General features: G+C 43.6%; 1 protein-coding gene across 2 annotated transcripts in view; it reads left to right on the forward strand.

Annotated features, from left to right (window-relative positions):
• ESRRB (estrogen related receptor beta) overlaps positions 1-25,601 on the forward strand; it is a 126,845-nt gene that overhangs the window by 21,789 nt on the left and 79,455 nt on the right. The window contains exon 1 of one of the 2 annotated variants that reach the window (XM_066188546.1): positions 21,874-21,931. The exons of the other annotated variant lie outside the window; for it this stretch is intronic. Coding sequence (XP_066044643.1) covers positions 21,882-21,931 — 50 coding nt within the window. The 5' untranslated portion in view covers positions 21,874-21,881. Of the gene's footprint in view, positions 1-21,873; positions 21,932-25,601 lie in introns of those variants that run through there. 2 annotated transcript variants of the gene reach the window in all.

The raw sequence follows: 25,601 nt of genomic DNA on the forward strand, positions 1-25,601 counted from the left end.
GAAAGAACACACACACCCCTGCAAAATACAAACCCACTGGGGCCTGCCACAGTGCCAAACAAAATGCCAGCAGCTTTAAGACTTCTGTTTCGCTTAGAAATAAATGTTACATGATTTGTGCATGAGGGATGGAATTCACTGAAGTGGTTGAGGAGGGAGTGGAGAGGGAATGGGAGGAGGTGCCTTTCAGTAGATGTTGCCTCTGGCATGAGTGCAGGACAGTGAGCAGTTTATACATGTTGTGTTTATGCAGCAAGTCTGGCCCTGAGAGAGGCACCTTTCCACTTCACAAAGCTGCCTCGCTGCTGCTGCTGCTTGACACCCAAGCAGCTAATATGCCTCCTTCACAAAAGGCTCTGGCTTTTAAAATGTTTTAACCTGCAATTCTATTGGGCAGCGGTCCCCTCCTGGCAGAGGGAGGGGTCTGCCAAATGGATATCGTTTACTGTGATATTTAAAATCTTTTGGAGGGAAGATGGATACCATTTGCTGAGATTGGTGTTTGTTGCCCAGGCAAAACTCCCAGCGTATTTACAGCAGCTCTGCAAGGTCTGTGTGTGTGTGTGGTAGGTATGTGTGTGTGCATGTACATGCTTGTGAATGCCTTTATTTCCATGCTCCGGCTGCCTGCTTTTGATTTAAGGGCAGGTTTTATTCCCCAGCTGCCTCAGGGCTCCTCTTTTCTGATTGCATTAAAGTCTCCGTAATTCTCCCCTCATTAATGATTGGCATATTTTTACCTCTCACTAAAGGAGCTTGGAGGCAACTCCCGTGGGGCCCTGCTCGCCAAATGAAACAATTTCATCCTGCTCCAGAAACGCATTAAAAAGGGTTTGTCAGGATCTTATCGCTAGTTAGGGAAAGCTAATCAAATTACTTCTATTTATTAGCTGCTGCAGCAATGTGTCATTCCATCAAGTGCAGGTAGTGGGACAGGCAGGGACTGCGTGGTGAGCTCTGTGCATCCAGCGCTGCTGCCTTGATCTGCACAACAGCATCTCTTGCCAAGGGAGGCTGAGGGCCAAGAGAAGCTGTGGACTTCTCAGTGACAGTGCTTCTGTCACCATGGGACCTCTCATCTGCTGCCCCTTTGTTCGTCTTTTCCAGTGGACTCCCCAAAGCCCCTTTGTAGTTGCATTCCTGAGCTTTTAACATTGAGTCCACTACTTCTGTATTTGCCTATTCACTTCTTGCTGTTGCTGATTTTATTTTGCTACTGACTATTTGTATTGATGTAGTTTGGGGTTTTTGGCAAGTTTAACTCAGTGTTAAACCAGTCCAGGAATGATTTGTCCTTTTTCTTTGAACCTGGCATGACAAGGAGGACACTGGGGAGAGATAATAGCAATTGTAACAGAAACACACATTTTTTACTCCATGAGACTTTTAGGAATTCTTTTTTTCTTTTTTTCTTTTTTTTTTTCTTTTGGGTTTTTTGGTTGGTTTTTTTTTTCCAGTACATGTGGTCTGTAAAAGTAATTGCAATTGAGGGAGCAGGAAAGAAAGTGACTGAGTGTCGAATAAAATGCATACAAGGACTTAGATGGGACTCGGAAAAGAGAACCAGCTATTGCTGGACTGCTGCTGATTACATGAACAGTAGTGGTTTGTGAAGCAAGAGGTGTGAACTCAGACAGAATAAAGCTCACTCTTTTATTGATTTCACATGTGGAATGTGCATGTCCTTCATGCACATACACTGTGCACTCATATTTGCAACCATGTATGCACTTCCACTCTTGCCCATCATCTTAATTCCCAAGGTGCTATACCTCCTGTGGGCTTGTTGCTGTCTCAGAAGGGCCATGGAAGCAGGCGCCCAACATGCGCTTTCAAACTTTAGAAAGTATAGATCTGTTTCCATCTTTTTACTATTCCTTTTATCTTGGAACTAAGAACAAGGAAATCTCTGGTGTTTGAGATAAACGCGAATTGGACAGTGAGAATGGGCTTGTTTCCAGGTGAAGCTGCTGTCACATTAAAAAAACACCCACAGGAATAAAACCATGTAGTGGGTTTATTTGCATGAAGTGAAGTGTGTCTAAATATAGTTAATAGTGATTCACAATGACGATATTGCTGTGCACATCGTGTAAATCTTTGCTGTTTCATTTTGTGCATGCCAAGATGTTCACCCTAGCACAAAATCCTGGGACAGCAGTGAAAACACAGCGTTCTCATGTATAAGCACACATTTAAATACACCGGTGTGCATGTTGTGTATGGTGTTGGTTTCGTTTAGGGAATGTTTGTGCTGGCCCTCAGGATTTTGCAGTTGTATGTACGCAGATGCATGCTCTGTGTTTGCATAGAACTGGTAGAGTGCTTAGAGGTATGACAGGGTTTTGGCCCTACAAGCAATGATTCCTGGATTGGTGGGGGGCAGGCAAGTGCCCCAGCTATTACAACCGTGTGGATTCACTTTATGATGGGAGTGACTGCCAAGCTGTGGGGGCCCTGAGTGTATTCCTGGGAGTGGCAGTGTAGCAGGACTAGCAGGGGAGTCCAGCCCCATGCAGTGAGCCATGCTCCAGCATCCTCATTATCCACACAGTTCAAAAAGCAGTCCTGAGCGGACCATCACGTCCCACAAAAAGCTTTATCGATTGGTCTGTCAGAGCATTTCCTGGGGTCCTGTATATCTCTTTGCCTCCTCGTCAGTAATGAAGAGGCCGAGCACAGAGAGAGTCAGCAGACTCCCAGCTGCTGGGATTTCTTCATCTTCTCATCAGGATTTTAATTAGACACGTCCGAGAGGGCAGCACCGTGTGAGGGCAGGTGGGAGCTTTATCAAGCAGGCCACTTCTTTAATTACTGTTTACTGACAGATAACAAGGGAGGGGAGTTGGCAGCAGAGATTGTTGTAGGGGGAAGCGGAGAAAGGACGGCAGTCCCCAGAGTGTGTACTCAGCAAAGAAGGCCTTTGCTAGGGATCGAGGGGAAATTATTCTGCTCTCCCCACCCTGACATGCTGTTTACCTGTTGCCAGAGTAGGAAAGGTTCCCCTTCCCCTTCTCCTAGAGAGCAGAAGATAGATCTGAAAGGTATTAAGGGCCAGAGACCCAAGGAATGAAACATATATTTGGTTAGAGAAAAATGAGAGAACTGGCTCTTCTAAGCTACCAGGACCCTCACCTGAGTGGTCCTGTTCCTTCCCAGCCCTGGACTTCCCTGTGGATTTTCTGATATTGCACAGTAGGAATCAAAATTATTTTCTTCTCCTTCTGTCTGGAACTGTCAGCCCTCCTCCCTCTCACTGCAACCATGGCTGTTCTGTCTGAAAGAAACCTTCTTCCATCTTTCCATATGTCTTCAGCACTGGTAGTATGAGGGCAGTCTGCTCTGTGGCTGCTTCTGTCATGGCCTTCATCTCTGCTGTCTTTCAGGCCAATTCTGCACCTGGTATGAATATTATCTTCAGCCAATCCTTTTCTGTTTTGCCCCAGAATACACCTACCCCTCCCATCTTCTGTCTCCTCCTCCTTAAGGTGTTTTTTGGTCATCGTTTGTAACCCAGCTGCTGTGTCCTGCTGGATCATAGCCCTGTTTTTAGTTTCGTGGAGCTGCATTTTTATTGTTTTGTGTTATGACAGGGGAACAGTGTTCACAGTCCCCTACAGAGCAAGAGGCTGGGCAGATCACTGTCCCCTGGGTCAACCAGCCCCTTGGGACAGACAGTGCCTGTAGAGTGCAGCAGCTGGGGTCCACGAGAACAGTCCTTTGGTGAACTAAACTCAGCAGCTGTCGCTCTCCAGAAATTTTCTCTGAAGATCATGCCACAGTCTTGGCTGAATTTTTATCCACTATTAGGCTGTCTGATGCTTCCAAAATACTGTTGCCGTTCCAAAGTGGAAGATGGCAAGTGCCAGAGCTTGATTTCCATTGTTGCCAATAAACTCCCACTGCTCCGAGCAGAACAAGATCTGGAGGATGTGCTTGGGATCAGCAAGGACTTGGTAATTGGACTGTTGTTCTTTCATTTTGCTACGCAGTAGCGAGCAGATTATAGAGCCCACACATTATAGATTTCCTGTCATCCCTCATGAATCAAGCTCCACCGTCTTATTTACTGTCGGCCAAGGCCTGTGAATAACATCACCAGGGGATATGCTCCCAAGCAGTTGTGCAAACACACAGTACAGAGCCATTGCTTGCGCCTTTGAGCTGTCGGCCCACCTTCCCCCGTCACAACTCCTATGGCAGAGAAGGGTCCTCTGTTTTCCTGTCTTCATGGAATGGCCCCTGGCTTCCCTGGAAGCTCACGGTTTGTAACACTGGAGGCAAATCTGTGTTATCTAATTAATATTAAATCCCACATTTTTAAGTTTATGAAATTTCTGGTCACAATTCTGGCCATTGTGTACGCTCATGTCTACATGCACCAAGGATGTGGATTTCCAGTTTCAAGGGAACCATTTAAATTAAATCTGTCTGGTTTGTACTCAAGGCACAGCACTGAATGTAAGGACCATGGGAACAATTCTCAGCCTCATCAAAGACTGCTAAAATATTCTGCTCTTCTACACAGAGAATGTAATATATTATGAACTTGGTTTATCAGAATATATCTTCTCAAGTTTCCCAAAATTTCAGATCAAGATTTTGAAAGTGTGTGAGAAATTGAATCCTGATGGGAGATTTGCCTCAATGAAGGGCTAACACTCTCCCTTCTCCCACCCCTTCCCCCACCCCCCCCTTTTTTATTCTTTTAAACTACAGTGAGTTTCCTTGGAAGTGAGGGGAAATTTGGTTAGTCTACTGCAAGCCAGCAGGCTAGTTGCAACCTCATGACTTGTTCTGGATGTTCGTATAAACTCTCTGGCCTTCCAAATGATAAACTTGAATGCCCAGGAATTAAGTTAAAGGGACTGAAGTGCTAATTTGTTTCTATTAGACAGGTTAATATTTCTGTCTTGGAAATCTAGATATTAGGCAAGATCTGGGGAATGTATCTTCAAATAGTAAGAGGCTTTGTCCAAGAGGATGTGATTAAAGCCATTTGCTATGTCTGATTTTTTTTTTTTTTACTGGTGCATCCAGTGGGATTTCATTTCAGTTGTTCATACCACTGTCACTTTCCATTGTTTGTGGAAATTTTTATCCAAACCATCAATTTTTATATTTTAAAGTCCTGAATTATGCCTTCCTTCCATTTAAAAACAAATCAAGAAGATTCCTCTTTGCTAAGCTCTGAATCAGCTGGTGTCAGTAAGTGGAGCCACCAAACAGGAATGGGAAGACAGGGCAAGGGGGCTGGGCAAAAAGGAGGGGAGAGGAAGCAAATAATTATAAGCAGTTGATGAACAAGAGGCTAAGGCTGTTGAGTGTGGGGGAATAGTGTTTGGAGGGGTGAGATGACGGCAAAGGAAAGGGTTAGCACGGGAAGACGGTGAAGAGAAGAAAGTGAGCTGGGGTGGGCTAGAGAGGAGAGAGGCATGACTTGGATTGAATGGTTGGAAAAGCCTCTGTATCATTATTTCTCTTTTGCCAGGGTCTGAAATTCACTCAGTGTTTCATGCTCCTCCTGACAGTTTTCACAAAGGAGGATGAGCTACCTTTGCAGCCCGTTTACTCTATTACCTTGCTAGCAGTGGCCCACGTGATGGATTCGTCCCTTCTGATAATCCACAAAAGTGTCATTGTGATGCTTTCTGACAGAATTTCTTTGTTGTAGAAGTAACAACAAACTCTAAAAATGGCATTTCAAATGGTACTAATGCAAAAGCTGGATGATGGAGAAAGACCAGTTATCCTCTTCAAGCACTTCTGTCTACCTGACTGTGTGCCTTACACAACTCGTGTTTTAGCTACATCACTGTGTGTTGTTTCCTTCGCAGGACCCCTGTCTCATTCACTGCATGTGATAGACCTGCTCTGAGGTAAATCAGAGTTGCACAGTGAAAGAGACCATCTGTAGGACCCCTGCCTCATTTGTCAGGTGTGTACTGAGTGAGACAAGGGAGTGCAGGAAGAAAGGGAAGCTTTTACAGCTGAGGCAGTGAAATTCTGACCTGACAGTTGACTTCTTTTCTGTACGTGACCATTTCTATATGGTAGTTTTCAGGGATTTTTCAAGCAGCTACTATGCCAGTGGTTGTTTAATTGTGTGTTCCTTATTTTATAGGGGACCTTTTGGTCCCAAAGGGCTTACTTTACAGAAACAGGGAGTGCTTAAAGCTGCAAATTAACTAAATGAGAGTCCACTAAACCCAAGGTGCTACACAAGCACAGATCAGTAAGGCTGTTGCTGTCTTGGAGTAGGCACACAGAATTAGCAAATGCATTTTAACACCATCTTTGGTCATTCATCCATAAAATGGGAATAAAAATATCCTCTGCTCTCATAGAGGTATGTGGAAATAGATGATCTTGGGATAGTGAAGCTCTTGGACAGTGTAATGACAAGCCCATAGAAAAACACATAAGGAAATTAGTAAATCTCTAGAGCCGGGTTTGAATAATGTGTAGTAAATAAGGCCTGGGGCCACACCCTGAACAATGAGCAGAAACCAGCATTTCAAGCAGCTGCTCATTACATAGGAAAAATCCCTTTTGAGTGCAGCCTGATAGGGTACTGTGAAAAAAAAAAAATGATCCTGTAATTATGGACTCTAAAATAATATATATGTACATAAGGGTTAAGAGTATTTTTTCACAAGTATACACAATTTTGGTTTTTCCTAACCTTTGACTTCACTTGTAGTCTGCTCTATTTAACACACAGTTTTTGTCTATGTTTCATGAATCCTGTCAACTTTTGCAGTTCTATGAACTTGAGATCATTTTGTCCCAGCCTCTCCATTTGGATTAAGTACTGCCATTTCATGTAGTTCCAGATCAACTAAATGCAGGTAGTCAAAACCTGCTTATTTCTATATTATGTATTCCACATCATATAGATGTTCTAATCTCAACTGAGGTGCAGATTGGTGTGAGTGAGGAAGGCAGATCTGACCCTGTAATTTGCTATAATGAGCAAAACTGACACCCAGATGCTCTTGTTCTCAACAGTAAAAGAATTTTGGGATATTTGAGAACTTACTTGCAGGCTACTAACGGTAATGAAAACAATAAACCCCCCAGCAGCAATATACAAGAGGACAATGTCACTAAGGCTAGGAAATTTCTTTAGAAGTCTTTGCTGTAATGTGTGCAGGGAGAATGGTAAAGCTTAAGGTCTTATTGAAAGTATGCAGAAATATAACATTCAAAGTACATAATTTTAAATAACCACACTTTTTGTGACTACTTATGTGCTTGTTTAGGAATAAATAAAAGAGGGATGTTTTACCAAGGTATGTAGCAATAGGACAAGGGGAATGGCTTTAAACTGAAAGAGGGTAGATTTACATTAGATTTTAGGAAGAAATTCTTTACTGTGAGGGTGGTGAGGCACTGGAACAGGTTGCTCAGAGAAGCAGTGGTTGCCTCATCCTTGGAAGTGTTCATGGCCAGATTGGATGGAGCATGAAGCAACCTGGTTGAATGGAAAGTCTCCCTGCCCATGGCAGGGGGTTGGAATTAAGTGATCTTCAAGGTCCTTTCTAACTGAAACCATTCTTTGATTCTATGAAGTGTGTAGTGACTGTAATAGTAGTGCAGAAGTGTTAAACTCTATCAAGTTGAGAAGTAAAAGGTTAATGGTGTTGGGATGATCAGTGTACAAACCTAATGCTGGTTAACCTTTCCATGCCACGTCTGGTATTTGCTGTAATTTGAAGAGAGAATGTTATGAATAGTAGAAGAAGTAGACCTTTGTCATGCATCTGTGACATTTTGTTTGTAAGAATCAGAGTTGTCTATTGCAGATGTCCAAGATGTCTAAGAAATGTGCCATAAAATCTTTTTCTCATGTATTTTCCCCCTTTTCTCCCTTACTAACTATCTCAAATACTCAAAGAATTCCTTGGGCTATTTAGGCTGTAGAATGTGATGCTTCTCTCAAGGATGACTAGTATTGTATGGTACTGTTGGCTGGTTGGTGACTTGGAAAGCACTGGTTCCCACATGTGCTGCAGATAATGGTCCATGCAGGAAATAAAGTAAGCCAAACCTATCAAACATATTTTAACATATGTAAGAGACTGAATGAGTGTCATTTGCAGTTTCTTAATTGTTCAGTTTTAACAGTTTCATCGGATAAATGTACTGTGTGATTTAAAGACAACACATGAAAAAGTGATGCCAGGGTACCCAAGGGCAGGAACTCTCACAAAAATCCCCCTAGGAAGGGCCTGGCATTAGTGGCAAAAGGAGAGGAAAGAACAATCTAAAAAATATAATGATCTATTCTTGTAGGGGTCAGACAGCAAGAGGCAGCACATGTGCTGGGTGGGAACCATCAATGAGAGCTGGTTTCCCCATGGGATATCCAGACCTGGACTACCAAAGTAAGCTGAGGCTAGGACAAACAGATGTTATGCCAGAAACTTCAGCAGAGCTAGTCTGTTTTGCATAGGTGTCTGATCTTACTTGGCATGCTTTAAGCTCTCTTCTGAAACTCAGGGTGGAATATAACCATTATGATTTCATCCTGACTGCTCTGTTCTCCACATATGATGCGACTCTTGGGTATTACTACTAAGCTACACAAGCAGGAAGCTGAGGTACAGGGTGGTGTGTTGCCAGGTGCACAGCTCATGAGTGTACAAGCCCAGTCACACACCTCTGCTTCCCTTCAGCGAGAGAAGGAAGGGAGCCTGTGGGTCACTGCATTACCAAAGTAAACAGTCTGCCTACAGGTGTCTTATTGACAGAGTTAGGCAGTGTTAGTGCCCCCAAACTGGTGTTTTAAAACACCATCCTGAGGCATCCCTGCACAACAGGCACTCTGCTCTCTGGAAAACTAGCTTAGGACAGAGTGGGGTAAATGAAATAAGGGCTAGTGGCCCTCAGACCATTGTGGCAGTGCAGAGGTAAGGTCAGGCCATTGTTTGCAAAAACTGCGTCTCACCAGAGGGTATGATCCTAACCTTGCTCAGGGGCAGGCAAGCTGGAGTCTCAGTCTTACAGACCTGCCAAGCAGAAAGTGTTTATTTCCTGCTCTGGATCCACGATCCAGGAGGAATGAATAAAAGTGATTTAATCTTCAGTGTGAGGAAAATCACCTGACTGAGCAGGACGCAGAGGACAAATGGGACAGCAGACCTTAGCTTGCCTGGCCAGGAGGGATGGGAAAACAGAAGTGAGACACAGGATCAGAATCACTAATTGTTATTTATTATTTATTTTCTAATTTTTCCCTTGCTCGGATTCCACGATTGCTGGAAATCAGGGCTTCTCTGGCTGTCTGGGTGCATCTGTGACATTGACTCTGTCTTTGAGATGGGGAGCACCCTCTGGTGGTTAAGGATAATCTGACATTTCCTGGGATTGGCGCCCATCATCCTACAAGCCGCCAGTTAAGGTGGACAGGAGGCAATGCTGGCATGCTGTCACTGTTAGGAAGGGTATTCGGGGCGCAAATATTCACTCTGACTTGCTCACCCAGGAATCTGATTCTTAGGAACCATTTTAGCACAGTGAAAAGCGTGTAAGGTTTGTTCTCCCCGCCCAGATATTGTGTAAAAGCCCACTTACATGCCCTTCTTGCTTTCTCCCAATGAGAGAGCAAGCAAAGCTCCATTTACCTCATTAATTCCCAGTGGACACAAAATCCTGCCTTGGCTCTCTCCCTAGGGACTGTGGTTTCCTGCCTCAGCTCTTGCTCCTGTCTCCCAAAAGCTCTAGTCTTGCACTCAAGAGTTTTCCCCGGCCCATCTCTGGCTGGGTTTGCTCTGCCTAGAGTGCTAAAGCCAGGACAGTGTAGTCCCTTGCAGGGAACTGAAGAATTCAGCTCAGGTTTCCCTTCTCCTTCCTTAAGTGGATTAACAGGCTGAAGGGATCGTCTCTGCCTGCCTGCCTCAATCTTCATTAGCTAACATTTTTTGCCAGCCGCAGTCACATCCTGGTCCGGAGAGCTGTTTGACAGGAGTGGATTCTGGCCTCTCACAAAGGCTGTTGCATCTTCTGAGGGGTTTTTCCTCATAACAGGGCTCTGTGGGCTGCCCTGAATGGCAGGGATATAGGGCAGGAGAGCTTCAAGATGTACATTACTGCTCTGTCCACTGCTCACTTTACAAGAACTAATCTGCATCCTCTGCTGACTGCAACCCTGCACCTCTGTGTAATGCATGTGCTGCATGAGCAGCAGAAAACATTCCGAAGGAGCACCCACATGTGCTTTTTTATTCTTTTCTCCCCCTTTTTCCCAGGCAAGGGAGGATCCTGAATAGACTGGGATGTCTCTGGAACTTTTGTTGCCTGGCTGTCACTTCTGATGCTCTTTCTTGGATACTTGTAGGCAGTCAATTTGAATGCAGTATTTCCTAACAGGCTGTGTGCAAGAAAGTGACCCTACCTCCTCAGCTGCTTCTTCCTGTTGCTTTGTAGTAGTCATTAATGGGTGTTGCACCCTTGCACAGGCAGTCATTTATTCCACCGTGCTGTTGTTTCCTCAGTTTAGAGATCTTTTCTACACAAGTAAGATGTACACTTTAAATAGCATTGATTTTGGAACAATCCATTTAAATTACTGAAAATCCAAATTGTGGATGCTCTCCTGCCAGTTTGAGGATGCTTCATTTTTGCTCATTGGTTCTGTAAACAGATTAAGTTTCAATAGTAATGAGTGCCTCTTGCACCAGTTTAAGTTAATCTATTTCAAATTGTACCTTGAATTATACTGTGGTAACATTCTCATGAAAAGAAAGCCTGCAAGGAGAGAAGGTGGACACTGGGCATCACTAATACTATCAGGGGCTGCCTGTGCCCAGCCAGTAGGGAGGCAAATGTTCTTATTTTGGTTTTGTAATCTGACCATTGCAGCAGGGGAAGTTGGTGTGCTGTGCTCTGCAAGGAAGGTCGAGTGGCCAGGAACAGAATCAAAATGGATTTTTTTTTCTTTTAGCAAGTTGGAAGGGAAATAAAGGCATATGAGTATGAAGGGGCAAAGGACACTACAGACTCTGAAGGATTTTAGAACCTAAAGCTGTATTTAGCAAACTAAGGGATGAATTGAATTTCCCAAATAACATATGTTAAAGCACACAAATGAATAACCCCAGCACTTAAGAACCAGCAGTTTATTTGGTTCGGCCCTGTAAAGCCACAAGTCAATGGTCAAAGCAGAACAGCTCCCTGGGGAGCCCTGGCTTGCTGGTTCTAGCTCCCTGGGGGAAGCAACCATCTCTGGAGCACTCCCCTCTCAGGGCTATGTAGCTGTCAGTGTTTAATGATGTGCTTCCCAGAGTGGGAAACAAAGGTTACACAACTCTAAAAACATAACTTGTCTCTGAATGAGCAGCAGAAGAATTTTCCTTTGAGAGACCAAGTAAGACCTGTTTAATTCAAAAAACAGATCTCGTTTTTATTGCCCTTAGTTTGGAGGAATATAAACTGTAAGAATAAATCTGGTTTTATGTATTTACAAGTGGCAGAAATCCCTTTATCTGTGGGGAGGAGCAGACTGGGGAGGAGGCAGGACTTGCTGAAACACCTTCATGGTTACATTTTCTGCCTTTTTGATGTGAGGTTGCCTTGGATCACTGATCTTGACGGAGATGATACTCTCTTGTTCTTCAGTCCTTTCCTTTTCAACGGTTTCCCAAAACACTTTATGCATAATGAGTTATTTTGCTACCACAACTGCCTTTGCAGTCGCTTTAATGGCACAAAACAATGTACTGATTTGAGACCAGAGTTGAGGTAGAACATTATTGCTGTGGAGTAATGCAAGATATACTAGCAGAGGCCGAGCAGAAGTAAACTAGGATAATTGAATGAGATGTGTCTAAAGCAGTAGTTTGCCATCTGCTCCTCCCCTTTTCATCTCAATCTCTGGCATTTAATCAGTAATGAATTGCAGGCAGACATGAATTCGTACAGTGCAGGCTGTACCTCTCTCATTGTCTGTTCAGTCCCCACCAGTGACCCTCTTGTAACAGTAGTTCTGCAACATCTTCTAGTGAAAGATTCTGGTAGTGGTTGGTAGTTTCCACACCCTTGTACCGCTCTCTGGCCCTCTGACCAAAGGCAGAACAAGAAGATAGTTACCTGATCTGGCTGAATGGGGAGATCTGTCTGTCTCTACAGCTTTTTAAATTTTGTTATGAAGGGTCATCTCTGAATACTGAGGGGGGTTCTTTTAGGCAACAGTGGCTAGAAGACTATGAACTGTGATTTTAGGGAATAACTCCTCCTTATCCTCCAGTTTTGGGAAACAGTAAGAAATTGCATTGAGAAAGACAGTACTGCATCCTGAAAAGAAATTCTTGATACCATATCAATAATTCTGTATTTCTATTGACCTTTTTCAATTTGCATATTTCTTCATGTTTACCCTGCTAGTCTTTCCTTCCCCTTAAGTTTAAAATGTTTAGGTGAGCTTTGGATACAGACTAGACTGACATGCTTTCTGTGCAGTTAGAATCTGGTTGCATGAAACTCCAGGGTTGCTTTCTCAGATGTGGATTGAATTGAGGATGTCTATTGGGAGTTTCAGGTCTTGGTTTTCTCATTGGAGGTCCTTCCATCAGGCAGGTCTGTTAAATGCTTGCTGGGTCCCTAGAGACACTTGATCTGTGTTTAAAGGGAAGCAGCTGTACCACAAGAAGAGAGAAATGGCTGTGTACTCAAGCACTATTGCTCTAAAGGGATCTTGCTGAAAGCTGTGCAAAGCTTGCATGGCGGTCTGGGTGACTGGGGCTCTCCATGTGCTTCATCCCAGCAGAGATCTGTGTGATGCTCTTGCTTGCCTTTCCTGCTCTGAGAAAGATAAGTTGATGGCTCCAGGATGCTTTGAGCATGAACTGTGTTTAACTCTCCTGAGGCCCAGACCAGGAAAATCTCTGGAGGATTCCAAGCAGCACCTGCCTTCTGCTTCCCACTCCTCTTAAAGCTTCCCCAGTGGAGAGATCCGCTCAGGGAGAGCAGGAAGTCCATAAATAAATAATTCCCTCTGTCTCTGCTGATCAGCCCAAACAGCTGTGATTGCTCCTGAATGCCTAGGTTGCTTTCTTCTTAATGGCTTTTAAACCAATTTTGCCCTCATCTGATGACCCAGCTTCTCATCCTAGTTTTAGAGGAAAAATTTCTTCTTTCAGAGAGATGGGTTTGGGGGGTATTTATGTTATGTCAAGAGTTTTGGCTGGGTGAAGAGCATAGCAGTGCCAGCAAAGCCAGTTCTCAGCTTCTCTCAGGTTGCCCATACCTTATTTTGACAAATCTCTACAGGACACCTCTGAGGGTATTGCAGATAGCATTGACCCTTGCTTGAGAGCACTGGACATATGTGATGCTCAAGGACATCCCACAAACATTTGATAACTCTTACACCACGCTTCAGGCACTATATTTTTTGGGATGTGTTTTACTGTTGGGAGAGCTAATCACTGAGACATTTGAGTGCTTATCCTTTGCCCCACAATGTGTAGGTAAAAGTCTGAGAACATAAGTTAGGAGTGTAGGCTCTCACTTTTCAGTTCAGCTGATTTACAGGATCTCATTAACGGGCATTTGACAGCTTGACAAATATTTAGACCTTATATTGTTGCTTTTGTATGTTGTCTGTATGAACTGTAGTAGATCAAAAATAAGTGCTCCTTAAATAGCAAGTGGATAGTAAAATCTAAATGTTCTTGGTTTGTATCCTGTTGCAACCCTTGGAGATATTTATTGCTCCTCTGACAGGTGTCATCCAGGTTTGTCTATAAAGAAGTATTAGCACTACCTCCAGCAGCAGACCCTACCTGCCTGGCAGAAGGACATGCAAGGCATGTTCTGAACATCCTCACAGTGCTGGCAGGTATCCTGTGGGATGTGTACTAGCACAGCCTCGTGTCGTGTCGCAGGCTGACGACTCATCCCCACAGTGCCTTTGGAAGAGGCACTAGTCTGTCGGGGGGGAATGCAGCTGCCCTGCCTATGGTAACAATGCCAAATGGGTTGATTCAGACCAAATGGTTGATGGCTAATGACTTATATTTTTTGGTGGTGTTAATCATGCCCCTTGGCCAATCACTTTAATGAGCATCCTTATGAAATGACCCTCTAGAAACAAAGTAGCATCTCAAGGTGGTATTGCTGCCTGTAACCTTCTATCTCATTAGCAAGGCAGGGCCTGCTGGGTGCTACATCATTGGTAGTTAAGTGGACCTCTGCACCTGAAGCAGTGACAGTCTTTCCCACTGTCTTCTTCCTGTTCTGTTTCTGTCTAACTTCTTGGTACTCTGGAAAAGCAATGGGTTTAACAAGGAGAAGTGCTGTCCCCAGACTGTATGGTTCCCAGGACAAACACAGTAGCAACAGCTTCTGGAAGTTATGTCACAAAAGCCTACCCTTTACTGCATTGCTGACTGCAATAGTTATGAAATACTGCCAAATGTTGAGGGGCAAGGTCTAAAAGATGAGTTGAGTACTACTGAATTCAGCCGACTGGAAATGTTTAATAGGAGATTGCTGGGTTCAACAGAGGAACAGAGAGGGGAGGCATTGGTAGGAGTTGATCACCACTGAAATAAAGGTGTTCAAGAGATTAGCAAAAGACCAGTACTGGATTTTTTTTGTAAGCAATGTGTAGACAAAGGGGACCTGTTGCTAGGAGGCTGCAGCACCAAAGTCACCCTCCAACCACATGGGACTGAGATTTGAGTTTACCTTAACAATGATACTGAAAAGTAATCCTTTCTACTGCTGCCATAGGAACGGGGAAGCTGGCAGCACATGACTCTGAAGGATGAAGGTATTTTTGCTGAAACCCAGTGACACATGTTTAGGTTTGTCAGGAGAAGACTTTAATGCTGCCCACAACTGCCTCTGTACTGGGATCTCTGAGAAATTTTAAGACTTGTAACTCATTCAACAAGAACTTTTCAAAGACGTCCAGGGGAATGTAGTTCCACACATGAAAGAGATCACTGTCTTTTGGAATACACAGAGCAGCACAACAAAATTAAAACTGAGCTGGTGAAACTTCTTCTTTCCTTTGCATGGAAGAGCTTTTTTTTCTGGTAACAAGCATCTGTCTCTTCGTGACTGGCTACTCTCTTGACACTGTATGTTCATATATTGTGTGGCTAAAGCAGGCATGTTTATATGGTCCACTGTTGCCCTGACACTTCTAAGTGATGCTTTGTGGTATAAGCAAGGATTATTTTTCTTGTTATTTTATCACTTTATTTTTTGAAAATGTACTGCAAAAACTTGATCATTCATGGTGTGTACGCCTAGTGTTTGAATGTTAATGACTTGTAGACAGAACAGTGGTTTCCTAATGCATTTTCCTTTAAGGTGTCTGAATGGGATGAAGACATGTATCTCATGATGGTATGTTAAGAAGCTTGGGATGGGGTTTGTTGGCAAAGCTGTCTAATCAAATAATCTGCCACAGCAATTTGCTCTTGTCCAACAAGTGAAATAAGTGTTATTCAAGTAATAAATAAACTCAAGAGGGAGCTGTGTAAAAAATCTGCATTGTTCTTCAAACACTCAAGTTAGTACAGAACAAATCTTAAAAAAGGTCATGTACTTAACTGAGCTGTTTGGAGATTGAGAGCAGGGGAGAGTTGAGGTGGTTGTGCTGCTGATACAGCATATCAGAATGAAGCTGGCCTGACATGTGTGGTTATAGCCAAAACCTGTAGTCCATTACTATTAGAAACTGGGGTATTCTGAGGCTGGGGATGGTGACCAGAAGAGCAGTCCTAATCATCTGATATCTCTGCTTTTTCCAGACAGAAATTATATCAAGTTTGCTAATGTCACTCAGGACTTGCAGGTTCATCTCACTGTTAAAATACTTTAGTGTAGATCCACTGTTGGTGAGCTCCTCTGTATTTGGCCTGACTGACCTGGTAAAGTCAATAGTCTTCTATCAACTGTGCTCAGATGAGGCCAGATGGAGGTTCCTGCAGGGCAAGGAAGGTCTTTAATCCTTGCTTTCTTCATCTCTTACACCCTGGGAAGAAAAGTCCTTTCACCACTTTTCTTCTTTATAATGGCCTACCTCACATTCTAAAACAACTCTGTTAGCTACTCTGATTTGCTAGAATTTAAAGAGTATAGGAAATAGCAGTTACTGTGCTAATAAATTGAGTGTAGCTGTGAGTGTGAATAAAAATCACTTTCCAGTCAAGGTCCTGGCCATGTTCTGCCTGGCCACAGTAACCCAGCTGAGGATTAGTGTAATATATCATGGAAAAAAGATCACCAACAGGTCCAAATTTGGAGCTGGATCACAGCTCTCCATTGAAGTCTTCCAAGCCTACAGGATCAACCCACCTCTCTAATTACTTGTCTTTTCTGAGGAAGGTTTCTGTCCACTTAGTTAAACAACAGTTAGGCAGAGACTGACTAAGGAGTAGGTTGCCAAAACATGAAAAATGATACACTGCAGTATTTCTGGGCAAGTAGGATAGAAGTTCTTATCAAATACCCCAGCTAACTGATGATGCAAGGAAGAGCAGAAGGTGTGATCACAGCTATATCAATTCCTTTGCTGCCTCCCTCTATGGTTCTTATTACAAATTCTTCCATAATCCGGAAAGAAATGTCTCTTTTCTGATTGTCTTTATTCTTTTCCATTTGGTAAAATACTCTGCCTCTTACTCTGATGCTCTGTTTCAATTTTACAAAAGTCAGATTTTCTTTGCCTAGTTTGTCTTTGTGCATATGTGTCTCTGCAGTGAACTTTCATTTAAGATGTCAGCAGGAACATGTTCTGCTGTAGAACTGAGTCCTGCTATTAATGCTGCAAAGACAACCACACAAAACAGAAAAGTTATAAATGGTTATTAAAATAAACCCTTGACTTTTCATTTGCAATGTAGAGACAATGTTTGTCTTAACTCAGGGCTCCTAACACTGTTGTATCTAAGCATAGAATTTAAGGTCACAGTTTTGGGACAGAGAATTCTCAATTAAAGCAGGACAGTAAGGGTTAAGACACTTATATTCAGACTCTTGTGCTACAGAACTGCTTAGACTGATTGGGGGCAAGCCCCACTACCTCTTTGTAGTAGGATTTGGCAGTCTGTAAGTTGCGAATTATAACACGTTATAAAGACTAGGTAATGTTCGAAGCACATCTAAGGATGTTCAGGTGGGTGTTCATTCTTTAAAAATCACAATATGAAAACTATTTTCTGTTTAAATAGATGTTGACCTTCATCATGAGACGTTTAGATGGAAGCATATTGTTTGCAAGGCAAATTTGATTTTTTACAGAAAAAAAAATCTACTGGAGTCTGGTAGAAGAGATTGCTTTTGGTGGGGAGAACTGTTTTGTTTAAGAGAAAATAGAATAGAGCCCTAAATAAAGAAGGCTGGTCTGTTAGAGCCTACCAGGCATCAGGGACCTGTGTTCAGAGTACTAAGTTTTTCTTTAGGGCTACTAGCCCTGCAAAGCAGAGGGATCAGGGCATGTAACACAGTGACTTGTGTGAAGTCAGGCAGTTCTATTGGCCTCAAAGGTGTGAAAGGCTTGTCTTCTGAATTCAACCCAATGACCCCTCTGTAACTTTAATGAGACAGAGGCTGGGAAAGATTTCTTGTCATCAATCTCCTCTTTCCCCAGCAGACAAGATAAAAAAGTGTATACACAAAACTGCTCAGCCCAGTTTAGATCTCCTAATTATTATCTTTTTTTGCTCTGTACAGACAGCATTTCACTCACTTCCTTGTGAAAATACAATAATAGAGCCTTCATAAAAGGGACAAAACCATCGCAAACCCTGAAAGTAACTAGGCCTCTTCCTCTTCTGCATTTTCCTTAGTCGAAAAAGAAAAAAGAAAAAGAAAAAACAGGCACCATATCAACAAGTGAAATCAAGTTTGTTTGGCATGATTTCCAGGTTACTGCTATATTAGACCAAATGAAATTTCTGTCAATCAATCAGTCAACTTGCTGGAAAGTTGATTGTTATTCCATGATAAATTTTTTTTTAAAAAAGTAAAACATTAATTTATCAAAACCAGACTGGTCATCAAAGGCTGGAGAAAAGTCTTCAAGGGAAGTCTCTATCCATTAAATCTTGGAAGAGCCAGAAAAAATTGAGATATATATCACAATTCTTTTCTCTCTTTTCTCTCTTTTCTCTCTTTTCTCTCTTTTCTCTCTTTTCTCTCTTTTCTCTCTTTTCTCTCTTTTCTCTCTTTTCTCTCTTTTCTCTCTTTTCTCTCTTTTCTTTTTTCTTCTTCTCATGTCACAAAGAACTGATACCGCCTATCACTCCATCAGCCTGTAGTGCTCTAATTGTGATCTGTCCAAGGCAAATATTGATGGAACATTGTTGCTCTGCCTTGGGATAACATGTGAGGAGAACAAGTGACCTCAAAAGCCAGAGGATGCCTTATGAAAGTCATCCCAAAGGGTGGCACTTACCAGAGTACCTCTGGGTAGGCTCTGTTCCGAGGCCACAGACTTTGAGCTGGCTGGGATGGTTCCCTGCCCCTCCTGCAGGGAGAGCAGCAATTCTGGGGGAGGATTCGATCAGGGCAGCAAACAAAGGCTGTGTTCACAAACCAAGCCTGCTGCTCTGTTGTGTGTGGAGTTCTGCCTTGGATTTACCCTAAATGAGCTCTTTTGCTCCCAGATCTACCAGCTTAATCTTACAGTCTTTTCTGACTTTGTCCTGGAACTGTTTTAAAACCCAAACATATCTGAAGGATAGCCATGTTGGGATCCTTCTTTATTTGTGTTTCCTTCTTTATTCTTTGGGGGAAGAGAAATTGGCTAAAGCTGTGAGAAGAGCTCAGCTATGTGTGGAGGTTTGCAAAGGATGAAGCTTTCTGAAGTTCCAAAATCAGCTTGCAGGACTCTCATTCTCTCTTAGGGAATTTGGGTTGGCAGATCAAGCCTAGTCAGCAGAGACTATTCCTTTCTATCCTTCTCAGAAGGAAGGGTCAGACCTCTGCACAGGTTACTCTCAAGGCAGGGAAGCTCAATTTGTCCATTTGCACTGGGTCAGAAGAGATTAATACTACATTTCTGCACCACTCTGCAAATGCCCACCTCACCCAGGTAGTCCTCTGTCAGCAGCAGCCCATTTTCAGAGTACAAACCCACTATTGTACTGTTTATATCAGTTATTTCAGCCCTGTGGACCTTGTGCCAGGCAATCTCATGGCTCCCTGCTTGCATCACCTCAGCCTGGATAAAAGTTAAAGTGCAAAATTAAAACATCAGCTATTGGGAGAGCAGGACCTGCCTGCCAAGCCATTTCCACTCTGGTCTCCCATTCACTGAGAGCCTACACCAGAGTTAATCTCTGCACAGTCAAGATCCAGCCAGGGTGCACCTTTCTGAAGAAAATTGTTTTCTGTCAAAATCAGCTCACTGCAAACACCCTGACTGCTTTTGAACTGTAGTCTGCCTAAACTCTGACCCTGTGTGCATCCTCCTGCCTCTCCTGCTACTGTGCAACAGGAATCTTCTTTATGGGGCAACTAAGTCACCAGTCAGTCCCTCTCTGGCCTCAGCTTTCTGTTGGAAACACAAAGGTGCTGGCTTGTCCTTGCCTCTACTTGATCAGGTGTTCTCTGATGTGATTAGTGAGATTCCTTACAACCTTGGGCCCTACTAATGCCTTGCTAAAGCTTTTCTCTTGTCTCTTCAACATTTAAAGTGTCTTAGAGTTTCTACTGTGATGATGTATCACTTAAGTGTACAAAGGTATATGTACATATGTTTCATTTGTATTCTGGTCAAGGAAAAATGTATAATCTGAATTGTGCCACCTGCAACATTCTGGTAATCCAATTCTGCTGAACTCTTAAAACCAGCTATGTCTTCTCTCTGTCTCAATTTTTAAAACTAACCTGTTTTCTGTGCTGTCTTCATGTGTACCTTTTACTGTAAAAGACTTCTGTCTTGACACCTTTAAAGACAGGTGATCAGAATCACATAACGTGTCCTCACATGGCCGGGGGACATGTTAGGGCACATCATTAGTTTATATGCATTTGTTAAGATCTCTGGTAGAGGAGGTAGTTACACTGGCTTTGAATTTGGACATTCCTCTTTTCTGAATATTCTCAAGTTTCTACAAATACTGATTGTATGAAAAGTTGTAGCCTGATTTATCCTGTGTTTATTGCTTATAGCTGAGCCATATTGCATTTTCTTTTATTCCGTATTACCCCCTTCATCCAAAATGCTCTAGTCTGACCTTTGCTTCTCCTGTTGTTGTGCATCTTTGCCTCAAATTAGATTCTGGGTTTTATATTTAGAAATACTCTCTTAACTTCTACTTTCTTTAAAATTTTTGTTTGCATGGCATAAGAGCATGAATATATATCTATCCAGGTATATTTGTATGTATTTTTGTTTTAGAAAGTTTTTTGTTTACCTCTTAAGGATATTTTTATGTATTTGAGCAGCAAACATCTAAACATGAACTAGAAGCATAGAAGAGATGCAAGTGAGGTTTGTGAGTGCAGTTTGAAAGGTAGAGAGTAGGTAGCAAGGGGCAAAACAGAACCTTTAGTGCAGCTCCGTGTGAGTCAGGCATTCAGGTAGGCATATGCCCAAGAGGTACGCGTGCTTTTGTGGAGAGGGACCTTTAGATAGGTGTTGGTGTGTTGCTGTAAATATGCAGTGCAATTTTGAGTGTGAAAACGCGTGTGGGAACTGTAAAAGCACACAGATTCTAGCAGCAGTCGGTACATATGCAGAGCTTTGAAAATAGGTCCTTCGTGAAATTAGTTGTATGTGCCAGTTTTGATGTTTGTGAAGACTTCTCAGGGTTTGTAGATATGGTTTTTGTGCCTGGGAATGTGTGCTGTTACCCTGAATGCCTGATTCTGATCTCACGTACCGCGACTTATTCCAGTGTAGTTTCATAAACTGCACTGAAGTGACACCTGAATTACACTGTTTTGAAACGGGATTCGGGCGCTCCTCTGCACACGTTTGTGGCAATGGATATAGGTATGGGAAAAGAGACTTCCGAGTGTAGCGATTAGACTGTGCCGCGCTGAGACGCGGGTCTGCATGTGCGCGAAGCGTGTGTTTGTGGAGCTGTGTTTGCATGTAAGAGCGCCTGGGACACGCGTGTTCCAGCGGCACGCTGGTGCCTTGTGCTGAGCATGTGGGGTGCTGTGTGGGCGCACAGCCCGCCCGCCGGCACGCCCGTGTACATAGCCACGGGGCACCCTTTGCCTCAAGTTTTTGCATAACCCTGAACTCTACAGCCGCTGTCCCCGAGAGACAGAACGCTGGGTGAGGGAAGGGGTGCGTGCGCTGCCGCTGCCACCGCTCCCGCGGCGGGACCGAGCCGGCGCTGCTGTCCCGTGTCACCCGGGCTACCGGCCCGGCTGCCGGCCCGCACTGCGCCCCGACTCCTCCGGCCCCGGCCCGGGACTCCCCTGCCCGTCCCGGCGCAGCGGTGCCGGGCCGGGACTGCGCGGTGCCGCCGGCCGCGCTGCGGTGCCGGGTCCGGCGGCCCCCCCGGCCATGCCTCCCCCAGCCGCCGTCCAAGCCCAGCCCCTGCGCGGGAGCCAATAGCCGCCCTGCCGTCTCCATCCGTCTCCCGGCGTTAAAGCTACAGCGGGGCTCGGGGCGGCGAAATCCCCCGTGGCCGTGTCCTGCGCGCCGCCCGCCTTCTGCCGCCGTCAGTGTGTCCGCACGCGGGTGCGGGAGCGGAGCGGAGCGGCGCTGCCTCCCGTCGCCCGCCCCGCCGCCCTTGCCCCGCCGCCGGGCTCGGGCCGGCTCCTCTTCCCGGCGCTCCCCACCTTCCCAGCCCGCCGCAGTTTAGTTGTTATCTTGTGTTTTTTTTTTTCTTTCTTTCTTCTTCTTTTTTTATTTTTTTTTTTCTCCTCCAACCGGGAATGCTCAAACTGGACTGATGGACATTTCCGAGCTGTGCATCTCCGACCCGCTCGGCTACCACAATCAGTGAGTGTGCCGGGCCGGGGCCGGGCGGGCCGGGGGCGGGCTGGGACCGGCCTTGCGTCCCGGTGCGGGCGGGATGGGGCAGCGACCCCGCAGTCCCGCTGCCTCCGTGCCGCAGAGCCGCCGCCGCCCACCCCCGCGGGGCACGGCGTGTGCCGGGTGTCTCGGAGCGGCCGGCCGCGGGCAGGGCAGCGCAGCGCAGGGCGCACCTCCGCGCCGGCAGGTGCGGCGGAGTCCGCGGAGCAGCACTTGGGGGGGTAGGCGTGCTGGTGTGTTTCTTTCTTGCCGTGTAACTTCTCCCTCTAATGCTTCATCTCCTAGGAACAGGCAGCTAAGAGTGAGCACTGACAGTCCTTTCTGCGCAGTTTTACTTTCCATCTGTGCTAGGATTTTTATTAGATGAATTACTAGGTGCCTATAAAGAGATGTGCATATAAAATCATACGAAGCAGATCTATTAAAGCACCGTCTTTTATTTTAAAAATCTGTGTCTCTTCTGAAATGCGCTATGGAAATTCAGTTTCCCACAGACTACTGTTTTGGATAGCCTGCCCGGGGAAAGAGTGGAGTGAGTCGGAGGGCTGGCAAACAGACATCCCAAGCTGGGACTGGTGGCTGATACCTTAGCACCTGCTATTGCTCTTTGTATTCCGAAGTGGGCTGTGCCTGGTAATGCTGTGTTTAAAATCACTTTAGCGTGTTAAGTTTGGGTTGATCCTGTTGGGGAAGTTAGGAGACAAGGCAAAACCTTTTCAGCGTTTACGTCCAGCTAACTGGAACAATTAATTTTAAATGCATTTCTCTGATAAATCTCACCCTGAGCAGAGTCCTCTTTTGTGTGTTTGCATGTTAATCCGTGTGTCACCTATGCAGGTTTTGTGTCATCAGAGGTGGGAATTAAATAATTTTTCCTGTTTCATTGCTTTGGTCTTAAGAATACATTGTATTTAGTAAAATTAAAATAATTAAAATAATTAAAACCAAACAGATCATCCACAAATACCCCTCTTTCCTCATTTCAGCTTTTATTTGTCTTTCTGTACCTTGTTTTCTGATATTCATTCTGTCTTTACACTCATTTCTCTTTCCTTTAATCCCCAGCTTCCAGCAGTTTCATTAAAATGAGACTTTGTATTGTTAATAGAAATTAATAATCTAACCCATGTGATTTTCTTTTCCCCACTGGTGCTACACTTGTGGCTGCTGCACTTTGAATTAAAAATAAACAAACAGTTTGTTAAGGGAAATGTATTCTCTGTGCTGCTGGGAGTCGTAGTATTGAGGCAAAAACAGAAGAATCATTTACCTTAATAAAAAAAGGGAAGACCAAAATGCCACAATGAAAAGCTAGATCTTCATCACTTGCTGTATTGTCTCTTAACTTTTTCCTTTTATTTTTTGTACTTCTGGAATTGAGAAAAAGGAACTCAAACAACATGAAAATAGTAAGAAGTGATCTGCATGTTGTATTGCCGTTCACCCTTTTTACTTTTTCATGGGCTTTCAGTCAGCTCTTAAAAATGTCAAGTGCACCTTACCCATATGCACAACTCCTTGGCTGCTGAGTAGACAGATGAAGGTGGCCCTGGGGGAAGTGCCACTGAGCCCCTATGGCTTTACAGCAGACAGAGAGTGCTGCTTTTTGAGATGAGAAACTGTTGAAGAGCTCTTTGTTTAAAGAGGTGCTTAGTTCTGTATGCCAACTGACCTTCTCTTTAACATTGTTTGAGGTTTGGTCGAATAGAGAAATATAATTTAAAATATTTCAACCTCAATTTTTACTATTTTTTAATTTAAAAGAGTGCAACAGTGCAGGAAAGTCAGAAAAAAGTTACTGAGAGAAGTAAGATATAAGCAGCTTTAAAAATACAGTATATATAAAGGTATATGTGCAGTGTGTCAGGTACTGATTTGATTTACATTCTGGTTTTATTAAGGCCAGATTTCACATTATATTATTCCCGTAGCTGAGGATGAGTTGGCCCCGTCTATATCTGTTTAACCGTCTTTTTCTCCCACTGTAACACAATTACCCTGTAAACATACAAAGTAAATACAGGTGTATTTGTGCCTGCATCCCTAACTAGCTGTGTGAGCATATTATTCTTACTGTACTGATGTATTCTTTTGACTGTCAGCTATTGAAATGATTTAAAGTTAATTTTCTCCCCCCCTTCCCCGTTTTTTTTCAATACCACTTTTAATTCTGTGGATGGCATTTTTTGTCACATTAAACCTTAAATTAGGAATGAATTTAAAAATATTGCAAACTGCTTCTTCTTGTTTAGTTGTTTGTTAAGCTATAGGAAAAATATGAGGAAGACTAAAATGTTAGAAGAGAAGTGGATGTGGGCACTCAATATATGATCCATACAGTTCCCTGGAAACTGTATTTCACCTCATAATTATTGAAACTGAGAGCAAATGAGCAAGGCAAAGGAGAGGTGACTCCTTTCACCTTGGAGTTTGACGAGATCCTAATTTTTGTAACAGTCAGACCCAAAAGGAGTCTGAACAAAACCTAAGCAAAGGAATTCCTTGCCTCTAATTCATTCTTCAGGTTTTGTATTTATCTTCCTCAAGCAGTGAAAATTCCCTTTCCATTTGCCTGTGTGTGTGCTGATCTAAGCAATTGCACCAGGAACCTGTGGAAGTTCTGGTTAGCAGGTGTGTGGTTTCTCTCGGTGCAAAATCTTTTAGGGAGAGTAAGAAAATGCTTCTTCCTAATTTTGACCCTCTATGGATGTATTCTAAGGCCATGTATGTTTTATTTTCTTACACAGAAATCTACTCTTTTGCAACCGCTTACTACATTTTGGTACTGACCTCTGGGAGAATTGTTCCTGGGGTGGATGGTGCAGCTCCAAGAAAGAAGCTTTTGTATGAATTGGAATTTGTTTTAAAGCATTTTCAAATTGGGAAATTAACAAAGGCAGTGATTTGTACCTGCAGTTTGTCTCTCAGGTGAGGGCATATGGTGAGAATACATTAGTTAAACTGTACTGACAGCGCCTGTCTGCGGTACGGCAGAAGGGGAATGCTGCAGACACCACAAATGACACGTATAAAATGTGTCATTTTAGTCACACACAAACACATGTGTGCATCTGTAAGTATTTGTGTGTAGGTATACACACATGCATACGTATGGTCTTGTGGAGTATTGGTGTTGCATCTCCCTCATGCGAACCTAAGGCTGTTTCAGAAGAGAGTAGAATACAGCATTTTTACTTTCCCGCATTAACTTCTGAATCTCAGAGAATTTTGGTTTCTGCCTCATTATAGTTGCCACTAGAAACGTTGACAGAACTACAAAATTGCCATTTCTGTTTCTTATTAATATTCTACGTGACAGACAGAAAGTGACCAAGGAGCCATTATGAAGGTAAAAGAAAAATCACTGACAAATGAGAGCATCCTGCCAGATGCTATGTCTCTTACACTGTTTCCTCTGAGGTACAAGAAAAACATGTGAGTCACTGATGAAATAAAAATTAAAATTATTTTATGAAGAAAAGGAAAAAGTTGAAAGGAATAAACTACATGTTTGATAGAGAGATGGAATAGTGTAATGTTGAAATTTTAAGGCAATGAAGGGGCAAATTCCAGACCCTGTGGCAGAGAATTAACAAAGTTACTGTCACTGACCTTAATGCATAGATTGAAGTAATGT

Source organism: Chamaea fasciata, unplaced genomic scaffold, assembly GCF_029207755.1.
Source record: "Chamaea fasciata isolate MVZ Bird 193981 ecotype frontalis unplaced genomic scaffold, bChaFas1.0.hap1 SCAF_7, whole genome shotgun sequence".
NCBI lineage: Eukaryota > Metazoa > Chordata > Aves > Passeriformes > Sylviidae > Chamaea > Chamaea fasciata.